Here is a 19682-nt window from a genome sequence, read left to right as displayed (position 1 = left end):
AACTCCGACGAGGTAAAAAAGAGAAAAAGAGAAAAGAAAAGTGAAAAAAGACAAGAAAAAAAAGGGGGAAACAATAAGAACAAGGCATCTCCTGCGCGAGATGAAGCTGAAGTTCCAGTTTGACATGCTTTTGAGTGGTAATCCATAACAAACACACTGCACCGCTCATCGCTTCTCGAGCAAGTCGATGCCCAACCTGAACTATCTTACTGCCGGCACTGCTGGTGAGGCGGATAGAGTAAAGCTCCTGGGATCGCTGATTAATAGGCCTGTCCGGGCGGAAAGAATCCGTCCGTGTGGCCTGATATTGCTGGACTCGCGAGGCTGGCTGCGTGCGGCGCATAGTGCGACGAGAAATCCGCCATCATTCCTGGATCCTGCATCTCCACATCGGGAGATTCGGCCGTCCCTGCTGCCATGCTCCTTAAACTCTGCATGTCGTCTGCAATTATGCCGTTTTGATGCATAGCACCGCTGCTTGACCCAAAGGCCTGGGCGTTGTTGTTCGGGTCGTATATTGATGACTCCATGGGCGCCTGAAAGAAGTGCCCGAGCGAACTGTGGTTCTGGCTGTTGTGATGAGACTGCTGGTGACTGTGATGGCTCGAGTGGGAGGAGTGGGACAGCCGGGAGTGGCTCGCCATTGGATTCGACGACGGAACTTGCTGGTGCGGATGGTGCAGTTGCGGCGGCCTCACAACTCGCTGTTGTCTTGGCACGTAGACTCTCCGTTGAGATGCCATGTAGGCGGCGAGGGCAGGATTCGCGCCGCGCGATATTTTGAAAGAGAAAGGATCAGCCGGCTCCGGGGCGGCGACACTCTGCTGCCGTGACTTGTGGCCTGGCATGTGCAAGGTACACGTGTCGATAACGGGTGTGACAAAATCCTCGCGGAACTTGATGGGACCAGAGTCCGAGCCGAGCATGAGGGCGTACTGCACCAGCAATTTGACGTCGCCAATATGACGGCATTCCAGTCGTTTTCTCAGTATTCCCGAGGTTTGAGGATTCCATTGAAGAGCGGCCCGCGACGCTTCGTTCCACACTGATTCGTTCCAAATAGCCTGCACCTGGTTCTGTCGTAGCAGGTTGCGTATCCTTGCCGAGTACGACCATTCGCCGTTGTTGGAGCCCTCGTCGAAGTGCTTCACCACGTGGCTGACGTACTCCTTGAAGGTGGAGCTGGCGTCGGAATCGCCTTGTGCCTCATATACTTGTAGGCAGTTGTCAAAGCCGCATGCAAAGACCACCTGAGGGCAAAGGTTGACCTTGGCCTCATCCAGAGACATTCTGGAACCCCCGTGGGCCTGCTTCAAGTGCGTCTTGTATGCGCCTTGCCAGTCGAAAACCATTTGACAACCACGATGCCGGCAGAACCATTGGGCGTTAACGTTGTGGAAGTCCTCGATATGGCGCTTCAGATCATTTTTCCGCGTGCACGTCTTAGTGATATCCTCCTCCTTGCAGAAGCCGCACATGAAAGCGCCCTTCTGTTTCGATGCGCTCGTCGTGCTCGAGGCAGTGTCGGACGCCGTGTTGGATGATGTGGGCACGTCGTTCCATATTTCCTCCTGTGGGTTTGTGGTGTCTTGTTGTGCTGCCTGGGCCTGAGCCGCAGCCGTGGCGCTGCTGCTTTGACTCCGTCGACCCAAGATTTTGGACGTGCCCCGAGAAACATTGGATATGATGCTGCCTGTGATGGAGGATGCGTCGGACGAGAAGGTCCTAACGCTCTGGGTATCCCAGACGCTCGAGGGGTCATCCGATAGGATGGATGATTGCGCAGACGACACGATAGAGGCACCATCCGACTCTGCGGGGTGTCAAGTCAACGGAGGAAGCAGTAACGTCAGGAAAAGCTGTACTCACGAGGGCATGTAGTCTCCTGGATGAGGCGGCTTAATTCGTCTGGTCCATATCGGCCGAGTAGGTGCTTGATCATCTGTCGGTCCAGGACGATATCTTTCTGTGACAGCTGCCCGGACCGGTGAGAGGCGCCGTCGCCTGCGGGCCAAGCATTTGCCGACATGGCCCCGGTTATGCTTCGACGTCGGTCGGATTATCCAATGACTAGATAGAAAGCGCGCAAATCTATACTGAGGTGTTTTTGTTTGCGTGGGGACCAGTGATCAGTTGGCTGGCTTGTCGATCGTGAAGTGCTTGATGTGATGGTATGAATCGCAGAAAAGATGATTGAAAAAGGAGTGTATCAAAGTCGGAACGGGGTGGTGGTGAGTGTGGACGGTGGGGAGCAAGATTTCCAGGCGGCCGGGGGCCTGGGACCTAGCGCTGAGCGCAATGCGGGAATAAGAAGTTAGTAGTATGGAAGGATGAACGAGACAGGCTGGGGTGGAAATCGTTGCAGCTAAGTATCGGTGGCAGTGATGGAATGCGCCCCCCTCCCCCGATTGATTGACAAGGCCAGGCTGGCTTAGGCTTGGCCGGGAGAGCAGGGTTGACACTCTGAGCAACAGGGTCGATGGACTGTGGCTCGAGGTGCTTGTCTCTCTCTGGACCTGCATCCGAATTAACGCGACCCGACACGGGATCTTCGTTAGTGCGGGCGTGAAGACGGAAAACGATGGATTTTGGGCCTTGTCAGGAAAAAGGCAAAATGATAATTTGATGATGGGCGTTCGTAAATGCATATATTCCAAGACGATAGTGTCTTTCCCTGCGTCTTTTTGAACCGACGCTACGTAAGGCTGGCTGGGCTGGTCTTGTTGACGGCACGGGCTCGGTAGCTCGTGGCTCTCTTGGACCCAAGAACTCGGATGGGGGGTTGAAGAAGGGACAACGTCAAAGCAAAGGCGGCTGGCCGTTGGGTGGTTTATGTCAGGGCCGTTGTTGAGTTTTGACGTGAAGGATCTTTGCCAGCGTCGATCTCTCGGATCGCTGGTCTCTTATTGTTCTTTCTTCATTGACCGAAGATCGCTCTGTCGATTGGAGGCTAGAGGAACGACGGACGAGAGAGTGCGAAGAGGAAAGAGAAGGAGAGAAAGGAACCGTGGAGAGAAAGAAAGCTAGGCTGGTGTGCACTCGTCTGAGGGGAAATGCAGCGCACCTAGTGCCCTCTTCAATCTCGCCGTCTCGGTTGCTGTTTAGTCTGTCCTCCCCTGACAGCCTAGCTTGCGCGGGTTCAGACGGTCTGGATTGGATGGGCTACGCCAATATGGATGAGAGAAGGGAATCCAGAGCAGGCTGGTGGATGTTTGGGGGGGGCTTCCCTTTCCCCTTCCTTTTTCCCTCCCTCCGCTTTCCTCCCACGTTGTCCCTCGCCTCGGCTTGGAGAAAAGTGGACTGCCCATTTTGTTACGCTGCGTATCGTTCAGGCCCTGATCCCCGTTCGTACATATACTTTGCAACGAACATAGCAGTATTGGTAAGGTAGGGAAGCCGGGGTTGCAGCAGGGATCCGAGTGCTCTGGAGGGTGGAAAGGACCAATCCGAGGGAGTTCCAAACCAGGAGCCCGACGGGTTTCGAAGTAGTGTAGGTATTGGTGGCATGGAGTTGCGATAACGAGATCGGTTTAGTGGACAGCGACGAGGAAGACGACGACGACGCCACCGCTAAGCCAACCAAGGATGGCCCAGAGATAAAGGCAAAAGGAAACAGAAATAGGACCGCTGCTGCTACCAGGATGAGGCAGAACACTTGCAGGGGTAGTATCCTTACTTACTGTGCCAAGCTCTGCCCAGTGCCCAGCACATCACAGTCCAGCACGGCACGGCATAGGCAAGCTGTGGCCGTCGTTGACCAAGTGTGGGCGAGCCAAAGAGGCGATGGTGGTGGTTCTGATTGCGCTCGATGCAGGAGAGCTACGAGGGACCCCTGACGACAGGCCACCTTCTTCTCGGGATCTCGTTTGTCGGTTCGTTCCATCCGGCCCCCCCTTAAGGGACAGACAGGACCAGCCAGTGGACTGATGGCACTGGATTTCATCATAACGCTGCGCCGGTTTGAGAAGTGAGGCAGGTTGGCAGGCCGTAGGGCTCCCCAAGGAAACCGTGAATTGTAGCGGGATGCACTCGGCCGACAGGGAGTTATGATGTAGTTCATCTGTACGAATATGGCCGACAGACGCTTCCTCGGGCTGGGAGTGAGGAAAAGAACGACATCAATGAGCGAGGTCCGTTCCGGTAGGTATGCCTTTTCCAGAGTTGATTGATGGTCGGGGCATGCAAGGTCGGGGGCCCTGTCAAGGGGGACAAGGCCATCGTCGCAAGACCCCTGAGAGGAGCAGGGCTGGTTTGAGTGGGATAGCCCCGCGTGGGCGCCATTGGGTTTCTGTCTGACTGAGGAACAAACACGTGAAGGAGGAAGGGACAAGGTAGGCGTCCAAGATCAGCGCCTTAGGTAGTGTCGGACTGAGATAGGTTTCCAAGACAGTCTCTCGTCGGTAGTGTCGAGGGCGCAGGCGGGACGCAAGCGGCTCAACTACCATAGGCATGTTTTTTTTTCTTGCTTGTTCCGCCGGCTGCGTGATGTTGGTGGCCGTTGCTTCTTTTATCCGACACACTTGCCTATTCAAGCACGACGCGCATGAGAAGTGTCGGCAGTAGATGACGAGAAGCGGGTCGATTACCTACCTAGTGGAGGACGGCGTGGGCGTGACAGCGTGGGTGACGAAAGATGGAATGATCGAGGTCTTGTTTTGCCTTCAACGCCATGTCACGGAAATGATTGAAATGAAGCTTGATAAGCGGGAGAAGGAAGCCTTTGTTATCTAGTACAAACCTACATCGTACCTACCTACCTACCACCTACCTACCTATCTTACCTCGGCAGGTACGAATACCCAGTTACCTACCTGGGTAGGTAGAAACTTGGTGTTTCGGTACGTACCGCAGTGCTTCACTCATCTTGAGGAAAGCGCGGGGGAACCTGGCTGTTGCAAAGCACGGACAGGGGGACGCATACGCCGGTGACACTTGCCCAAAGTCTTCAATCTCTCCGAGCGATGAATATCAAATACAATCATACAGTCCGTTAGTAGTTGGGCAAATGCGTACTCTACACTTGCGCAGATTGTGCTACTGACATAGCCTTCCGACTCGTAGCCGATCCGGCGGTTTTCTGCAAAGAGTAGGTATTCATACCTTTCCTGTGGCTATGACTAAACAGACAGACGGTGCATAGGAGGCACCTACTCAACTGCGTATATGGATACATCTTCGGGCAAAGTTGAGTCTGTACGAATACCTATTTGGCAAACATCGCTGGCATCCCGTCGCCAAGAAACAAACAATGACGGCGCAGGCGCTCGATTTCTGGCAAACACTACACGTACATGCATGTAGGTACGGGCACGCACCTCTACACGCGCAAAGGCTTAGTTAGGTAAGCACTCGACGATACGACCCTAGTTGCCTCACTTCACCTAACCTACCAGGATCACTCCGCAGGCAAACATCGCCGACGTAACAATGCGCTTTCAAAACTCAAACCCGCTCGCCTCTCCATTCCGCCGTCTCCTTTCCACGATACCCCCTGGAGATACTGCAGTCACCAAACGGTAGCAACTCCCACCAAGAAACACCCAATTTTCCGACCACAAACCTTATTGTCCACTGCCATGAACACCCATCCCGGCTCCTTTGCTCGCCCCAAGGTTTCGAGCTATTCCATTTCTTGGGAATCCAGACGTCTCCATCGAACAAACAGCAATATCAGCGCTCCCGTTTCACGTCTGCTCTAGGCTAATCTCTTTCTGTCCTCCCCCAAAGCCTGCCTGCCTCCTTAGTACAGAACTCGTAGGAATATGGCGCTGCAGCAGGGGTACGGCGGTACCGCGACGCCCTGCAGCCGGTGCTATGCCCCCCCTTCAGGCTCATATTGATGACAATCACCATCAGCAGAATACCAACCCATCAACCTGCGGCGACTTCTCTCTCTCCCTCGCTGCGGCGGCACCGCAACTGTCGACAGTGCTGTCCTGCTTTGAAACGCGCCAGCTCATTCGACTCCCTCCCGGCCCGGTCGCCCAGGGTTCAGACTCGCATACTTCGAGAACGCCGCTAACAGTTTTCCCACGACTCACTTCTTCGCGGCATCGAGCCAACGCTAACACATCTTCACTCCCGCTTCCGACAACCTCAGTGGCCTGTACGAAGTAGACTCGTTCTGGAAGGCACAGAAGGGTCACTCTCCCCCCAAAGAATGCAGCCGTTCTCGATCCCATGCATCAAATGACGCAATACCGCCCAATCTTTCATTATTTTCTTCTTCTTCTGCCCGCGTCGAGGTTGGCCGATATCGCGGCGCCATGCCATTGTGCCGTCCTCGTGTTTTACACCGAACAATTACGCATTCCTTTTTTTCCCGTACCAGTCCGTACCCCATCTGTGACCAGGGCGGGACCGGCTGGGTCCACTCATTGGCCGACTGGGTGGAACTCTCCGCTTGATAGTGTAGAGACCATCCACAATTCCGATCCACGACACATGTAAATGACAAAAGAAAAACGCTGCTGGTTGCGTGGCTGGTTCCGAGAAGGTGCTTTCAACGGACAGCTCATCTAGCGGTCAATGTCGACGAGAACGAAAACTAAGGTATACCCGACTACTGGGGTCACTTACTCAAACTGGCTGGGCCATGTTTCGCGAACTGTTCGCCAGGAGAAGGGGCATGGGTCTGTCAGCTTGATGGCGCTCGTCTCTTGGCCCCCAACAAACATATTTGTGTGCGTTCCGGTGTCGCCAATATCGGAGCGGCTGAAGGCAACCTGCACTTCAGCCGCAACAATCTCACCTGCCAGCGAGCAATTTCAAGATTCGTTCGCGCCAAACTAGTTACTCTAGGACTTAATATGGCTGCATCGACCTTAGTCACCCTGCGCAGCCAATGTCCATCCCATCCACTTGTAGGTGTGGGCAGGCAGTAAGCTTGCCTGCCGGCCTACAACATGACATATGGCCTCTGACTGTTTCCACGCGCTAAAACAGCCAAGCTCAGCGTCTAGTGCTCGACATCGTCAAAGAACGGGTCTTACCTTACTCGCTCGGCAAGTCGTTCCGGTCCAATACCGTCGGTACCAGCTCCCGCCGGATGTTTGTCCTTCATTGTCGTCCATGGGCACAGACATTCGCGCTCTTGTACAAGGGACAGAACAGACTTTCTCCTGGTGACTAAACTAGTCCCTTGGCATTGCCTTGTCTGTCGCCATCCCATCTCAGTGATCTTGAGAGGCCAAGTGCCAGACGAAGACGGCATGGATGCTGCAAAGCACCGGGTCGTCATTGTCGAGATCTCGGGATCGCCCACATGATCTGCCAAGTCCAACGGTCGGAGAGGCTGTCAGCCTGGAACACATATTTCGAGTCGTACTCTAAGCCCCGGGTGTCCAAGTCAAACGATGCTCAAACTTTTGGTGAGCATTCTTTGAAAAGGGGAGGGGTCTGGGTTGCTGGTCCCCTGTGCGCCCACCGTATCTGTAGTTTCCACCTCCCATGCTCCGAAGTCTCCAGGCACATGGCTAGGAGTTTAATGTGTCTTCGGTATGCCTGTTCGTCATCTCTTCCGACTTCGGTCCCCGGCTGGTTCGACGTGGCCCTCTGGTAGACTTGTCGTGGGCTGGCTCGGCTTCGAGACCCAAGTTTCAAGCGGCAGGCAGCAGTGTCATCCTGATCACACAAGCTTCCCGAGGTCCTCGCCATGAGGTTCTTACCGCACTTTTTCGTCTTTGGTTTCTTCTTCTTGGTTTTCTTTTCTTTTCTTCACTTTGTCCCCTTCCCCCGTTGTCAGCAAGTTGTTGTTTTTTTTTTTGCTTTTCTTTTTCGACTTTTTCTTTTTGCTTCGGCATCTTGCTGGCCGCTGGTGACCGAGTGGACTGACACTTGAGCTTGGCCCTGTGAGCAGCGGTTTGATACGGGGTTTCGCCGTGTCCTCACTCAATATATGTAACCGGCCCTCCTAGGCTCAATTTCTGGTGCCTGGCTGAAGATTACGGCATCTTTTGCTGACGTACATGTGTTCTCTTGGTGAAAGGATGTGGGCTTGTCATAACTCAGTGACTTACTTCTCCATCTTCTGCCAAGACGATGTAAGCGACCGTCCCAAGACCTTGACCTTGATGAATCATAAGGGTGGGTTCGTCTACTCCCCATATCGGTACTTGCGGCCTACGTGGCTTCCGGGGCTGGCCAGCAAAGGCATGCGGGCGCCAGCTATCTAGAACTCTAACTGGAAATTAATCGCAACGACTTGGCGCTCCATCGAGTCTACATGTCTACGTGACGTGGATAGGGTTGGTTTGTGATTGAATTGAGCTGTATTTTCTGGAAACCTAACCCGCAAATCATTAGTCAGACGTCAACTTTGTTTTGGCTTAAAGAGTCGACGGAGACCGTTCGTCTCGGTTGGCCTTGTTCCTTGCTTCATTCCAAGTATTCCGTATGTATGAGAAAGTCAAGTTGAAGCATCGGCTCGAGCTGACCATATCTCCAGGAGTCGAGTCATATCATTGAGAGGGTGAGACAACACTTTCTTTTCGCCTAGAAGAATCTAGTGCTCATGCTCTAGACTAGACACGCAACCTGTGCATTGGCCAGGCCCGAACTATTATGCTGACTTCACTTGGTTTTGTAGACCAGTCGTGGCAGATGGTCTTTGGAAACCCCAAAAAGATTTGCTCATGTTAGAGCTTCCTTGATCCAGTAGAGGGACTCAAAAAGTAGTCGTCAGGCTTTGTGGCTTTGTTTCGGTACTGCATTCAGAACTCTACTGCTTCGCTCATACCTCTCACCAGGTGACACTCTCCAACCACACGCCTACGATCTTAATCTCCGATCAAGTCCACAGCCATCAGTGCAAGCCGCCTGTATGCACATCCAGCCCTTGATGGGACCATCCCAGACTAATGATTATCGGGGCGCTTGTGACAGGAGGCTTATATTGTTGGAACAAAATGCCACAGCACATGCTATGTGTTGAATGGAGTATTACGACATAAAGAGTCCTAACGAATGTTGTTTGATGGTGGGATGTTGGTTTGATATGTCCCGCCGGATAGCGTTAAATCCGCCAACCTACTCGGCGTTCATGACGCCCTCGGACCTTGCTCCTATTGGCTATGTGTTCGTACAGCGATCCCACTTCGGCATCGCCAACTTGCCATTCAAAATGAAGGTTCGACTGAATACTCGGTCTGCACTATTGTCCGTCACGAGCGCCACTGCCGCATCAGTCACAGTCCGTCCTAAGGTGGCGTGCTCGAACAGGCGAATCCATCTACTTATTGAAATGTCTTCGTTAGCCGATGTCCATAGATCCAAGCAGTCATTGCTCTCGAATGCAAGTGGAACCGAGCTGACACCTTGGGATCATCCAGGCCTTGTTTCACGTGGTTAGCCGCGGACAAAGCTGTAGCGAATAACCTTATCTTGGGGGCTCGAGGGAGGCGTCGGGTGCCATAGAGTTACACGATATTCCTTCGATCTTCCCAAAGAGACGTACAACATACCCGCATGAACCAGATTTCTCCACAAACTTTGAGACTTGAGGCGGCCTACATATGCAGCGAGCCTCTGCCACTATAGCTGCGGAATGGTAACGGCAACAGATGGCTTGTCGGCGATGCTGATGTACATATGGGCTTTCAACGCGAAACGATATCGGGACCTGGAGGCGTTTCTCAACCAATCTTTGGGTCTGGATGTCGCCATTGGTACACCTTATCATTGCTGGTGTAGTCATTGCTGTTGTAGCACATTGATGGGGATAACCCATCAATCGGTTAGGATACATGGCATTCAATATTCTTTTGACGTAGCCAATACTAATCTGCAGATTCTGGGGTGATTTCGTTACAGATTACACGAGATTCCAGAGAAGAGTGTTCGTCCATCGATCCTGACGTATAAACGGTAAAATGAGGTTAGGGGTGGTACGGGTCAGATTGGGTTAAGAAGAAAAGGAGTTGAAAAAAGGGAAGAGAGAGGGATTGGAATCCAAGCACGCCTCGTATTTTATCTCTTCCCCCGAGCCTTGGCCAGATATCTCATTCCTTAGCTGGCTAGAATAGCCCCTGCTACTGATGCCATGTTCATGTGAGCTACAAAGAGTTACGCCAAAACCATTCCCTCAAAGAAAGCCGCCATTTCACGTTTTGTTTTGGTGTGGTAGTTTCTAGTGCCCTTAATCATACGTTTCTGATATCCTTCAAACAAATGTATCGTCTACAGCGCCTTAAGCGTCCAGGTAACTGCCGGGAGAAAAGCTTGTCGGATCAAACGCCTTCTTTGTTTAGTATTCTAGATATAACTGAATTCACTGGCGGGGTCCTCTTTCTCCTAGGAATTGGTAGCATGCGTGTCCTGCTGAGAAACAGCCTATTTTCTCTTCGTCTGCTTCTACTGTTTACGAATGATACATGCCGAGCAGGTAGAACGTGGGCATTGTGACTTGGCATGATCTTGTCCCACACTTGAAGAGAAGGAACGCCCACTTACACATTCTGTTTCACCACGACGATAGGAAAGAAAATATGAGCATCGAAGCCTGGGAACATACAGCGCTTTGATGTAACATGGCGCTGGCAGAGTCGGCAGTGTTGCTCCAGATAAACCAAAGCACTTGGGAGCGCGACCGATTCGACTTGCAATCTTCCACGAACTGACCCAAGAGTCGTTTCCTGATGGCTAATCGTTCGTAAACCGAGCCGCTTTGGACAAAGCTGGCACCAGGTGACGCCAATGCAAAACATAAAAACGCTTTTCTTCCAGGTATCCTGCCTCTGCTTATATACTATGAATAGGATACATCGAACATTAACGTAGACCCTCCTCTCGACCCTTCCCCCTCTCAAGGTTTCGCCTACAAAGAGCCTTCCTTGAGCAGATACACCGCGCTTCCGCTGCCCGGCCGGCTCACGACAACAGCCCCTTCCTTCTGCTCCTCGGTAAGCTCGCGCTTGGAGTAGTACTCCCGCTCCCAGGCCTCCTTGACGGCGGCGACCTTGTTGGCGGGCACCATGTGGACAGTGCAACCGCCCCAGCCGGCGCCGGTGAGCCTGCTGCCGTACGAGCCGTTCTCGAGCGCGATGCGGCACAGCTCGTCGATCTCGGGGGCGCTGCACTCGTACAGGTCGCGGCACGAGTCCTGCGTCGCGTTGAGGAGGCCGCCGAGGCGCGCGTTGTAGTCGGCGGTGTCGGCGGTGTCGGCGGGGGCTTCCTGCTCGAGGACCTTCATGAACTGCAGCACGCGCAGGGCCTCCTCGAAGACGTGCAGGGCGCGCTGCCTCAGCTTGAAGCGCTCGGCGCGCACGGAGAGCTTGGACATGAAGATGGCCTCGAGTTCTGCGGCGGAGACGCCCAGCACCCCGGCGATCTCCTCGCGGGTGTAGCCCTCGGGCTTGGTCAGGGTGTTCTTGGTGACGTCGATGAGCTCGCGGAGCTGCGCCTCGGCGGCCTCCTCCCTGGAGGCGCCGTCGGCCTGGGGCTGCTTGCCGTGGGCGAAGTAGGCGTCGTGGAAGCCGTGCAGAGAGATGCCGAGCGGGGAGGCGTCCTTGGGGAGGTTGGTGCCGGGCGGGTTGAGGGCGGCGTTGAGGTAGGCGCCGGCCATGCTGCACTCGACAACGCGAAGGTTGTAGTGGATGGGGCCGGTGACCTGCTTGTTGGAGGTGACGAAGGACTGGGCGATGAGGAAGGACAGCTCCGGGTTGGTGGTCGGGAAGAAGACAGGGCGGGCGGTCAGGGACGGGGTGAAGGAGACGAAGAGGGCGGAGCCGCGCTGGGAGAAGACGGAGGCGGACTGGTCCATGCTGCGGGCGGCTGTCAGCTGTCTGATATGATTACGGGCATTGAGGAAAGAAAGGGGGGCTCACCCGCCAGAGTTGACGCCGACGGCGCGCTCACTGACAATGGCCAGCTCGGTCAGCTCGGTCTTGTCGACCTTTTGCTCGCCGTTGGCGAGCATGACGGCGAGCGCGGAGGCGCTGACGAAGGCGGCGCTAGAGCTGAGGCCGCCGCCGACGGGGACAGTGCCGTCCATGAGGATGTTCATGCCCTTGGGCCGGAAGCCGTCACCATGCTTGCGGCGCAGCAGCTCGAGGGCGCCGCGCAGGCCGCTCTTGAAGTAGTTGGACCACTCGTGGACCTCGGCGTCGATGGGCACGTCGCCGGCGATGGGGACCTCGAAGGTGCGCGAGGGGTACTTGTCGGACTGGGCGTTGGCGACACGCAGAGTAAAGGTCTCGGAGTCGGCGGGTGTGTCGGCGACGGAGAAGGCGAGGATAGCGTCGGCGGTGATGGCCATGGGCAGGACCGAGTACAGGGAGTAGTCGATGTGCTCGCCGATGATGTTGACGCGGCCCGGGGAGCGGGCGACGACGGCGGCGGCGTGGCCGTACTCGGACTGGAACTGCGACAGCAGCGACGACCAGCGCTTGTTCTGAGCGGGGAGCGCGTCCTCGGTATAGATGTCGGCGAGCGAGGTCGCGGTAGGAACGGGACCGGCCATGATGGACGATGTGCGTCTAATTGCTCGACTCCTTGGGGGTATCTTGATTGTTGAGCAGGGAAGAAAGATGCGATGCCGGTCGGTAGGAAAGGTAGTGAGAGAGGAGAATGTTTGGGAAATGAGAAGAAGACGGTTCACTTATGACGTTTGGGGGGGGGGGGGGGGTGTGGTGGTCCCTTTTTTTCTTGGTGGAGGAGTGGGACGTACGGCGGGTTGTTTGACGATGCGCCGGAATAGCCCCACGATGGAGCTTTGGTGTTTTCCCTCTTGTTGCTGCGTTGGAAGTGGTGCGCATGTAACTCATCACTGAGATGCTATACCCCGCAATTGCCCCTCGTTTGGCGATCCCTGGTCTGGTCTCTCACCCGAGACTCTTCCCTCGACCTTTGGTTGGAGCCAATGGAAAGCACGGCTGAGTTGGCAATCGACGAGAAGAATCAAGCGTTGATTGAGGTTAGAATCTCTTTCTTAACCGGCAAGTGTCGTGCAACATGCCAAATGAAGAAAGCTACCTCTACATGCGTATTATCACACTTTGGGCTAGCTGTGTGCTCCACCTCGGGCAAGGATTTCACCGTTTTGGACATGTATTATCAGCACGTTTTCCATTTATTTTTGATAAGCGCCATGGCGTGTGGTAGCTTAGACCAGAGTCTTCATCGTTCGGCCCGGTACCCGAGAGAGAGAGAGAGAGACGAGGTGCGCTGATTTCTAGACTATCCGGGGTCTCCAGCTCAAGGTCCGGTGCCCCATGTCGACGTGGGCCGCCGTCGGAAAACTAGCGGAGAACTTGGGAGCTGCCTCGGTCGTGACACTAAGCCGGAAGATAGCTCTGGGCGGGTGTGGTACCGCTGTCGCTCGGAGAACTCTGGACCTAATGGATTGAAGACACTGAGATGAAATGCATTTGCTAGACCCAGGCAGAAGTGGGAGTACCACATAACATGTTCTGGAACACCGCAACGGAAGAACCCATCCAAGGCAATTCCTGGTGTGATGGCTGACTGACTGGGTTCCGGGGTCTTCTCGAAAGCCACCGCGGGGATGTCGGGGGCGAGAGGGCCTTTTCCTCATTCTCCACTTACGGGGCTTGTTGCGATCTAAAGAACCAGACGGCAAGACCCGCTGTTGGACGTCGAAAGATTACTGAGAACCAGGGAGGACTTCCCAACAAGACAAGTCTTCCAGGGTTTCGTGGTGTAGTTGGTTATCACGTCAGTCTAACACACTGAAGGTCTCCGGTTCAAGTCCGGGCGAAATCAATCTTTTGCCTTTGTAATCCTACTCCAGGGCGAAGGCCAGCGCTCTTTTTGTTTTCCAACCTATTTCGTACTTTCTTGCTTCGGGGACATTCGCGGAAGTCGTTAAGGGGTGAATGAACCAGCAAACGAGGCAGGTTTGTCATATGCTATCTCTTATGATCGATGCTTCTTGCTGCTAACGTAGATGGCGGGACGGGGTTTTCTGTGCTGAAGTGACCTTGAGACTGACTACAAGGTGATATCAGAGATGGAGCCAGTCCCATATCTTGTCAAATTGAAGCCTCATATCAGATGGGATTTCTTGTACGGCTCGGAACCTCCTGGCCCTGTAACCCTGGGAGAAAATAATAGTTCAAATAAGACATGAGGTTGTTCAGTTCTTGGAAAGATAGTGTATTTTGTAGCATCTGTTATGCTGCGATATGAGAGTCATCGGTTGATGAGGGCATGTCGAGGGGTGGTGAGCGCCAAGTTGACCATAGCATGCTTGCTTACACCGCTGGCGTAAATGAAACGATGTTCCCTAGATCATTTAGACACGCTCAGGACTTTCTTGTACAGATTATCATGATACAAAAGTTCCACCTTGACATATATTAGCCTGACCAGTGACAACACGGCTTACACCATGATGGAAACCAGCTGCATTGGGAGCGAACCCTAGGCCAACTCGCGTTCTGCCAGCCCAACGCCACAAACACGGCTACGCAGTATGTTGTTCTCGATTCTTTCGTCCTCTGTGTGATTTCAATGCCTTTGGTCTACTCCACTTTCAGAGTTCTTTTGGCCATGCAAGTCTCCCCCGTCACCACCGACAAGTCAATTCTTTCCCTGATAACTGTCAACATCATTCCGTCTTCATTGCATTTCCTCTCTTGCCTAAGGACTGCGACTACACCTCACTGCCGAATCCGCTACCGCTGACAGAATGGCGACTACGATGAAAAACCTGGCGGCGCCGTACTCACCCTTCACTCACCCGCCCCTCACCATGGACAAGCTTGAGGTCGGGTCGCTCTACATCATGATCTCGGTCCCGCTGCCCATCTATCTCGGCCGCAAGAAGCACAGCTACGCGACCGCCCTGCCGGAGGACCCGGCCTTCCCCTTCAGCACCTACGAGCTCATGATCTCCGACGGCCTGTCCTCCGAAGAGTTCCACTGGGACCTCTACTGGCACACATCCGACACCCCCGCTGGCGCCCTCAGCCCGGACGATGAGGGCAGCGGCAGCCTCTACCGCCTCCGCCAGACCAGCACCTGCCCGCCGACCTACGCCTGCGATCGCCTCGGTGTCGTCCGCGTACGCTCGCACTGCCGGCTCGTCGGCCTTGTGCGCGTCTTGCGCGCGCCCGCCGCCGTCGTCCCGCACCTGACAGACTATCTCGACTGGATGACGGTCGAGTCGGCGCGCGTCGCGGAGCGGAGCTACGTCTGGGCCACGATGGCGTACTACCGCACGCGCCGCCACGTCCTCGGGCGCGACGGCGTGCGCGACCACAGCTTCCACCAGTTCGACATCTCGCGCTTTACGGCGGAGCTGCTGTCTTTTGCGTACGGGGCGGTCCCAGACGCGTTGGCGCCGAGCGCGACGGTCGGGGGCCCGCCGAGGCCAGTGATTGTGTCCTAGTTGGGCGTCAAGCTGGGCTTTCTCGACGAAGAAGAGGCTGCCGCGACGAGACGCAAGAGGGACGAGCTTCTGAGGAGGCAACGCGAGGAGTTTGGCGTCGTTGTGGCATGTTGGTACCAGTGATGGGTTGGGTGTAGCAGAAACCGTGCTGGTACATGCCCTTCAGCTAGGAGAATACGGCGTCCTTGGAGACTAAACATGCAAGATTTTGTCGGAGAATGCTTTGCTTACTTGTTGGTAAGTGCCATTTGACGACAGGGAGACACCAGCTAACCAACTCTTTGTCACTAGAGATACATACCGAGTGGAAGGGCCTGAGAGAAACGAGTATTCCATGTGGGTAGAATCGAGCTAGAGGCGACTTTGGCTTGCTGGAGGAACCAAGGAGATCTGTATCACCAGGAGCAGGCACAGGATATGATATGATGTTGTGTGCGGGGATGCTTTCTGCACCAAGGAGATACCGACTATCTCAGCAGTCACCCGAGCATCAGTACTGTGGGATATGGTGTACGACGATAGTTCGCCAGTTGGGGCCAAACCTGGTCGCTTTCCAGACCAAAGCTCCTCTTGAAACATGAGATATTCCCAATTTCTGAGCCGTCTCGGCTTCACCACAAACACAAGTGGTTCGCATCAGCTGACAGCCGAGGCATAACGCAGGATTTGCCCCCAAAAACTATTGGAATGTAAGAAGAAGGTGGCCAGAGCTGGCATGCGAGGTCCGACGCCAATTCCCAACGGCGTGGGTGTACTTGGCGGCTCTCTGGGCTCTGGCAGGCGGAGAAGACGACACGGGCCGGACCGCCACGCACCTGAGCAGGGTCGGACAGGGAGCGCATGGGGCGAAGAGGTTTCGTTAAACGCGGGAAGAAGTAGCAGGATTCCGATTTATCGCCAGTGACAGATCTCTCGGTGTAACCTTGGGGTCTGTAAATCATGATTCATCAGATGGCCATGCGCGTCGGCTGATGCTCCGAGAGGCAGAAACATGCGCAAGATTGAGCAAGTTTCTGCCCACCCTCACGAGCCTCCCCGTGCGCAAGCCCCCCCTTTCGCAGGACGTAAAACCGACGACACCCCCCCCGCCACCACCAGATGAGCACGTTGGAGGCATTATATGCTAATTTGTCTTCTCGGGTGCCTTCAGAAAAGAATGCCATGTATTGACATGGGCATGACGACGCCGAACGCCATGACGCCATGACGCCATGACGCCTTGGTGCCTGTGTTCGCAGTTGCGCTGACCAAACGGCCATCCTCTCCCGTCTGCCGTGGCTTCCGTAGCTGAACCGACCCGGATCCGAAGACGAGACTGATCTCCCAGTCGTGCCGACTTGTTCGCTGGGCTGCTGTGCCTTCGAGGCTGTCGCCATCGTCACCGCTCAGGTGCTGTTTATCGTGGCCTACCCGGAATGCCTCCGCCCGCGGCTGTGGAAGAACGAATGGGAGAAAGGATGGTTGCTCGAACCGTCGGTTGAGGACCTACTTCTACGCAAACCACGGAGAACTACCAGATATTGCAATGATACGGAATCGCAGGTGCGTACTGCGGCTTGATTGCGGTGCTCCCTGCTGCCCGCCCCGTCCCGTCCTGTCCAAGCCCAGGCGCTGACCCCAACCTTCCCGCGTCTCTAGACTGATGATATTCAAGATGGACACCGTGTTCCTTGGAGCGATAGTGTCACTTTCCCGCTTCGCTATCGCTTGAAATACGCAGCCTAATGGACGAACCTCGCATACGACCCTTCCCTCGCCATTCTGTGTGCCTGCAGCGCCGCGGCGTAGAATGGACCCGACTTGACCGATCCTCAACACTTCAGCGAGAGGCCATGATACCTATCTCGCGAGGGGCTGCGACGCTAAATGGGCCCAAACCCGCGGGCGGTGCCGGGTTGCGAAACGGGGATACATCGGGGCGATATTGGCTGCTAAGACAGTCAACGGCTGCATTGCGACATACAATGACGACGTATAGATGGACAGCGATCTTGTATTCAGTCCGACGTTGCACAGATCTACATTGTCACGTCATTTACAACCGATCATGAGCCACGACACAGAACGACACGGTGAAAGATTTATCAATATCAAGTCTCCATTACGAATCTCCACCTAACACTATGCACAAGAGTGCCCAAGAGCAGAAGACTGGCCATCCACTACGGCGTCGCACAACCATCCATGTTTCTTCAAGGCAGCCCCTTTCCATCCCCAAGGTACCCATCGACGAACCATGACGACGTCACGACCTTGGCTTGACGTTGCTTATTTGTGCTTGAGGGCATGTCAGTACACAATCACCACAACGGATGGCGCCATGGGCTAGGGGTCAACTTACGGGGCAGCCATCGCAGGTACAGCTGGCACCGCAACCGCAGGAGCCGGAGCTAGCGCATCCACAGCCGCTCATCTTGATGTATTGGTATGTAGATTGGTGTATGGGGGTTTTGGTTTACTTGTGAGGTTTGGAAGAGTGCCTTTTGCTGGGGTTTGGCTTGCTTGATGTGGTGTTGTAGGTGAAAAGAATAAAAGGAGACGGCCGAGCATCGCGCGTTGGTTTAAGTAATGGCTCTGATTATCTAATAATGTGCCCGCAGGACGAGGGGGGAGCTGGAGCTCCTCAGATAGAAAGGAAAGAACGGCAAAAGTCGGGTGGTCCTGTTCGTCCTCGATGGCTCCTTCCAGCCCAACGAAACAGACCACATGTCCGTCCGTCCCTCAGGGAAACTACTTGTCAGCCATTTACCCGCAAAAAGCCACAGTTGCTAGCTCTGACGCCCGGAAACCAAGAAGATAAGGAAAGGAGGAAGGCGTTGCCTACCCCGCTCACACCTCGCCACGACGTGTCTGCTTTCATCTCGGCCTGTACCCGGACGATTCGGGAAAACAACGGACGATCGCGGACTGGAGAAAAGAAGAGTGGCGAATGACGTAAAGTCAAAGCCACCTTTGTCACAAGCAGGCAGGTACCTACCCTAGACAGCTATCGAGGCTTCTAGATAACTATCTACCTAGGAGGAACTGCAAGCATCGTTCAAATCTAGCAGGTGCAGCCCGTTCGTTCTACCCCCACTTTCCTACCGAGGCGATGGTTGACCGGGGTGGGTCTCCTGATGCACCTTCGCCTGCCTGCTGGCTGCCCTTTTGGGAAGGACTGGGCTCCGCGACTAATGGCACGTTGACACCTGAATCTGTACGGGCTGTGATGCGGGGAAGGGGGGCAGATGTGGACCCTGGGCGGACAGCAGTGTGTTATCGAGATCCTTCTCGGCCATGGCTTGCTGAGGATCAGGGGCCTGCCTTGTCTTCGGCCAACCTTATAGCCACAAGTTCGACTGTCGATTGGTGAGGCCTGAGGACGTGTTTCAACGAGGGAGGAGACATGAGTGGCCTCAAGATGGGAGGGCATGCGAACTCGGGCAAGTCCACTCCACTTGGAGGAGTGACGAAGAGCAATAGCCATCATAGTACCTGCTGACCTGGCATACCAATCTAATTTACAACGAGGAGGCAGAAAAGCCGCAGTATGGGTGGGTGGTTATCAGCCAGCCCGCTGGATGTCGAACTGCACGTCACCGCTTGCAGCGTTGTGCAGCATGCACGTGCGTTACTATCGCACATGTAGCGCGCGCATCTCAACGCCTCTCAACTCCCATGACCTAGCATGTTGTCGGTTTTTTTCCCTTCTTCTTCCAAATAGGATTTCTACTAGTGCCGGCCCCTGACGCGAGCGGCAGCGTTATGAACATATCTTTTGCAGCTCAGCAGCAACCCCGTGACTTGACTTGAGTTGAGAAATATACTTTCGGAGTCCCCGACACGCAGCTTGTGATCGCGAGATATCCGAGATACTCGCGCTTTCGGTCCTTGACACTTAATTAAGCGCGGTTTTGTATAGTCTCTGAAAGCAGCAAATTCGAGACTATGCAATACCTTGTACAATAATATCGCCTCCACTTGTAACCGAGTGACACCTGTACTGCGGCGGCAGCATTAGCGACTTTCAACAGCTTCCAGATTATGTTTGCTGTTGTTTGTCACTCTGACATATATATGTGTCCTTGAGGTATTCACATTAGCAGAGTACTATAAGATAGTGGTGAAGATGAATAACAATAAGAGAAGTAGGCGTATATACTTGTGGACCAGTTCTTGGTGGATCCTGCACAAGTTGCTTCGTTCCCTAGGCGCCGAGTCGGACAATAAGGTAACTAACAAGTGGGATATTGATGTCATCGGGTGGTGGAAGTACCTAGCGACGGGCCACAATTATCCTTGAAACATTATACTTCTAGTTTACTTGGCCCCAGCTTCATGTCTTGCAATTAAC

At 54.4% G+C, this 19682-nt stretch overlaps 3 protein-coding genes and 1 non-coding gene across 4 annotated transcripts; 2 read left to right on the top strand and 2 right to left on the bottom strand.

Annotated features, from left to right (window-relative positions):
- Positions 1–260: 260 nt before the first annotated feature.
- GLRG_06362 (uncharacterized protein) lies at positions 261–2029 on the bottom strand (the record flags this gene model as incomplete). The annotated part of the gene is made up of 2 exons (XM_008097047.1): positions 261–1813; positions 1870–2029. The coding sequence occupies 2 exons, from the start codon at positions 2027–2029 to the stop codon at positions 261–263; spliced, it is 1713 nt and encodes a 570-aa protein (XP_008095238.1).
- An 8784-nt stretch (positions 2030–10813) lies between these two features.
- GLRG_06361 (galactokinase) lies at positions 10814–12457 on the bottom strand (the record flags this gene model as incomplete). The annotated part of the gene is made up of 2 exons (XM_008097046.1): positions 10814–11759; positions 11823–12457. The coding sequence occupies 2 exons, from the start codon at positions 12455–12457 to the stop codon at positions 10814–10816; spliced, it is 1581 nt and encodes a 526-aa protein (XP_008095237.1).
- Positions 12458–13645: 1188 nt separating this feature from the next.
- GLRG_13162 lies at positions 13646–13719 on the top strand. The gene has a single exon. It is a non-coding gene; the product is annotated as a tRNA-Val (tRNA).
- Positions 13720–14647: 928 nt separating this feature from the next.
- Positions 14648–15472, top strand: GLRG_06360 (uncharacterized protein; the record flags this gene model as incomplete). The annotated part of the gene is made up of 2 exons (XM_008097045.1): positions 14648–15313; positions 15350–15472. The coding sequence occupies 2 exons, from the start codon at positions 14648–14650 to the stop codon at positions 15470–15472; spliced, it is 789 nt and encodes a 262-aa protein (XP_008095236.1).
- Positions 15473–19682: the final 4210 nt, after the last annotated feature.

The sequence above is a fragment of the Colletotrichum graminicola genome, assembly GCF_000149035.1.
Source record: "Colletotrichum graminicola M1.001 genomic scaffold supercont1.24, whole genome shotgun sequence".
Taxonomy (NCBI): Eukaryota; Fungi; Ascomycota; class Sordariomycetes; order Glomerellales; family Glomerellaceae; genus Colletotrichum; species Colletotrichum graminicola.
The sequence above is the reverse complement of the archived record's forward strand: the minus strand, read 5'-3'. Positions and strand labels throughout refer to the sequence as shown.